Source organism: Lathyrus oleraceus, chromosome 4, assembly GCF_024323335.1.
Source record: "Lathyrus oleraceus cultivar Zhongwan6 chromosome 4, CAAS_Psat_ZW6_1.0, whole genome shotgun sequence".
Taxonomy (NCBI): Eukaryota; Viridiplantae; Streptophyta; class Magnoliopsida; order Fabales; family Fabaceae; genus Lathyrus; species Lathyrus oleraceus.
This window is the reverse complement of record NC_066582.1, coordinates 463623557-463627774: the sequence shown is the minus strand read 5'-3', so window position 1 is coordinate 463627774 and position 4218 is coordinate 463623557. Positions and strand designations below refer to the sequence as shown.

Sequence of the window (4218 nt, the reverse complement as noted above, 5' to 3'; positions counted from 1 at the left end):
ATGAAAATGAATTCTGAAGTCAAGATAGGAGAGAAAATATATATTATATATATATAATATATATATATATATAGATATATATATATATATATATATATATATATATATATATATATATATATATATATATATATATATATATATATAATACACTGACAATACATAATAATTAATCTCATAAATAAGAGATTTAATTGAAATACACAGTGTAAAATGATTTTACATCATCAATTAATCTTAGATGTTGGATATTAAAATAAGTTTGATTTTTATTTTAAAAATTTATAAAATAATATAAACGGGTGATTGTGATGAATCGACACAGTGCATAGTAATTAATCCTATATAAAAGATAGTGTACTAATCATATAAATTATTTTTATATTGTTAATTAATTAATTAATAAGAATCATGTATTCTGGAAGATAAGTTTATAAATGTTAAATTATTTATATTATTTTACATTTTAAAATGAGTTTAATTGAATGTATATGTAATATTTTTTTAATGTGGGCCCAAAGCTACTCCTATTTTTATAATATTATATTCAACCCAACACTACTAAACTACCTTAGTTTACTCTTTGTTTTTATGTTGTTGCTTTGTCGTTGGATTCCAGAAACAAGGATCTTGTCACAACACACAACCTCACTGCACACGTTTGTTTTCGACATTTACCTCTCAACCTAAACCCAGGTTCCCTCTCTTTCTTTCTGTTCAAGTTTTTGTCTTTCCCTCTTTTTTTCCAACTAATTGATTGGATTTAGTGATGCGTTTCTACACGTGATTTCGTTTGGTTAATTGTTGATTGCCGCAATTTTGCTGAAATTAGGGTTTATGCGTTTTATTTTTTTTAATCTAATTTTTTCAATTCAATATTTCAGTGAAGTTACGGGGGAAAAGATGCAGCAAACACCTCAAATGATTCCTATGATGCCTTCGTTCCCACAGACAAACATAACCACCGAGCAGATTCAAAAAGTATGTTTTTTTTCTCCCTATTTTTCTTGGTTTGATTGTTCTTCTCTTCTTTGTGATATTTTGATATTGAAAGGTTATTACAGTTGTTAAACATGATAGAATGATTTCGTTTTTTTGATAATATGTACTCTTATTTTTGATGATCTAGCATCTTATCTGCAAAGTGATAAGATTCTTTCTAGTTGTGTGATTGGACATGTAGTTGTACTGGAATGTCGCAAATAGAGAATATAAAACCTGTGATAATGATATATAATTTGTATCTTGTTTGAGAATCAAACTTGTTTATATTGATTCTTTTATGGGTTTTTTGATTTCAACTGATGAGCCATGCTTTTATCGCGGTTTTCGCGGGTTTTTTTGATGTCAACTGATGTGCGCTGTTTTTTTTTTTGCGGTTATTTTGTTATCAACTGACACGCGCTGATTTTTTCGCGGGTTTTTTGATGTCAACTCATGCACTGATTTTCTTGCGGGTTTTTTGATGTCAACTCATGCACTGATTTTTTCGCGGGTTTTTTGATGTCAACTCATGCATTGATTTTTTCGCGGGTTTTTTGATGTCTGATGCGCGCTTATTTTTTCGCGGGTTTTTTGATGTCAACTGACGCGCTGACATTAACTGATTGTTAATGTATATAAGGTGTATTTGTATATATGTATAACTACTTATTGAGAACTTCTTTACCATGTACCTATCAAGCTGTCTGCGTCATTGTCTGTGTTAGATTCTCGATCTTGAGAATCTGTCCATCTTATTAAGCATAGGCGCATGATTTCTCCTTTTAATACGAGTCGTCGTACATAGACGCGCTAGAGATAATCACTTGGAAATTTCCTTGCTCTTCAGTTTTGTGTTGAGTAAGCTTGGAATTTTAATGAAAACAGAACTGTGAAATTCTGTTGCGTAGGAAAAGATGTTTTAAGATATGAAAAAAGTGTCTCCCGCCACACTTAAATCACGTTACACTATTGTGTGATAGATTCTCCTTTTTAGTCTTTTCAAATTGCGGCCATGGCGGTGCCGTGGCGGAATGCGGTTGTGTAGATTCAACATAGCACCATTTAAAGGTGCAGCGTTGCGGATTTTGCATTGTGGCGCCAAAGCAGCCGCCACGTGTTGTTTTGGTTATTATGTTATTCTACTTGTGTTCTACTTGTCTATTCTGAATGGAATGTTTTGAAGAATTCCATACATGTCTTCCCCATTTGAAGAATTCCATACTCGAGCTGTGAAATTATGTCACATGCAAAAAGATGTTGTTAAGATAGAATATTTGATAGAATTTGAACTGTTTTTCTCCTTGATTATACATGTTTGTTTAGTGCAATCTCTCATAATAATTATTGCTCGATTGTTTAACTCCCTCTCTTTGCATATGGTGCAGTATCTTGACGAGAACAAGAAATTGATTTTGGCAATACTGGACAATCAAAATCTTGGGAAACTCGCAGAATGTGCCCAGTAAGTGCCTAGTAAAATCTCCCTGCATGATTTTGCTGCTTTTGTTTGGACTTAAATTAGTTACAACATTTCACTAAAGTATTATTTATGGTCTTTATTTCTAATTTTCTAATAACCAATGAAACACAGAACATGCAGAATCGTATCCAATATGTATTCATATGCCTAAATGCCACATTATGGCGCCGATACGTATCGAAGGAGTATTCTAATTTATTTATTTTAAAAAACAAAAAATTTTAATACGGCGGTGATACGGCCTGATATGCCGCGGATTCATTACTCTTCATTTTTATTGGATTTTTTTTATCATTTTAATGACCTCTCTCCATTTCCATTTGATGATCATTCACTCCCCACTCACCTCTAAATGGTTATATTATTCAATTAGAAACATATCGCGGTATTAATTACATATCATATAAGATACATACTTACTGTAGTGCAATGAATTTGATGTTTTAGGTATCAAGCTCAACTTCAGAAGAATTTGATGTATTTAGCTGCAATTGCTGATGCGCAGCCACAGACACCGACCTTGCCTCCGCAGGTAAAAATCGAGCATAGTTTGTCCCGTATAAGTTGTAAGAATTTTGGTAACATTGATTTAACTGTCTTGTAATGTATTGAACTCATTTAGATGGCCCCGCACCCTGCAATGCAACAACAAGGGTTCTTTATGCAGCATCCTCAAGCTGCTGCTGCAGCAATGGCTCAGCAACAAGGGATGTTCCCGCAAAAGATGCCAATGCAGTTCAGTGGTAATCCACATCAAATGCAGGACCAACAGCAACAGCAGCAGCAGCTTCATCAGCAGGCTATGCAAGGTCAAATGGGACATAGGGCCGGAGGGATGAATAACGGCATGCATCCAATGCACAATGTGCACAATGAGGCTGCTCTCGGTGGTGGTAGTGGTGGAGTTGGTGGTCAGAATGATGGACGTGGTGGTGGAAGCAAGCAAGATGCTTCTGAAACTGGGACAGCCGGTGGAGATGGGCAAGGAAGCTCCGCCGCCACTGCAGCGACGCATAACAGTGGAGACGGTTCGGAAGAGGCGAAGTGAGTTAGTTTTTAATGTAATATTTAATAAAATAAATACCTTGTGACTGTTGATATTAGGTTTTAAAAAGATAGCATATGGCTAGTATGATCTTGATGCCTTTTGATTGGTCGACCAAAGGAGCTTAGGTAGATGTTGTGTTTTCTAGGATTTTGGCGCATGCAGCGGGTTTGTGTCGGCCGAAATTGTTGTTGTCGCAATATTATACTGTAGGAAGTATTTGTTACTGGAAGAGGGTGAATGCTCTTCAATTCTGTGTTAAACTTTTTTTTGTAACTTTATTTCATTCTTAATTTTCAGTCACTTTTTATAATAAGTTGTTATTGAGTGCTTTCATGTGTGATCTAGTTTAGCATAGAATTCATGGATATTGTTCAATGAAGATTGAAATTTGATCATGTGTTATGGAAAAATGAAGATAGTATTGAAAGAGTAGAAAACAAAATGTGAAGTGAAATAAAGAGTAAAGTGTGAAATGAAAGAGGGAAGTGTGGGTTTAACTGTTTTCACACTTCTAATGCTTTCTTTGAGTAGTTTTCAAGTAAATTAAAGGTGGGCCCCAAAAGGGCAGTGTTTGGTTATGTTGTGAAAAAAAACTGATTTCGACTGAAATGATTATGAAAAATTGATTTCCGTAAAAAGAAAATGAGTCGAAGGTAAAATGATTTATATTCGCATAAATTCTTGCAAAATTGAATTGAACAATAAT

The 4218-nt window shown here is 34.0% G+C and overlaps 1 protein-coding gene across 2 annotated transcripts; it reads left to right on the top strand.

Moving 5' to 3' along the window:
• The first annotated feature begins 539 nt into the window (after positions 1-539).
• LOC127076127 (GRF1-interacting factor 2) lies at positions 540-3845 on the top strand. 2 transcript variants are annotated; one of them, XM_051017690.1, is made up of 5 exons: positions 540-696; positions 885-981; positions 2370-2446; positions 2912-2996; positions 3087-3845. In XM_051017690.1, the coding sequence occupies exons 2-5, from the start codon at positions 904-906 to the stop codon at positions 3510-3512; spliced, it is 666 nt and encodes a 221-aa protein (XP_050873647.1). In that variant the 5' UTR covers positions 540-696; positions 885-903; the 3' UTR covers positions 3513-3845. The 2 variants fall into 2 exon arrangements, with proteins under 2 accessions (XP_050873647.1, XP_050873648.1); XM_051017691.1 differs by lacking the exon at positions 540-696 and adding an exon at positions 733-796.
• Positions 3846-4218: the final 373 nt, after the last annotated feature.

Coding starts and splice junctions, on each gene's coding strand:
- LOC127076127 (XM_051017690.1), top strand. CDS start 904: ATGCAGCAAACACCTCAAATGATTCCTATGATGCCTTCGTTCCCACAG. Junction 982..2,369: donor CCACCGAGCAGATTCAAAAA/GTATGTTTTTTT, acceptor CATATGGTGCAG/TATCTTGACGAGAACAAGAA. Junction 2,447..2,911: donor AAACTCGCAGAATGTGCCCA/GTAAGTGCCTAG, acceptor TTGATGTTTTAG/GTATCAAGCTCAACTTCAGA.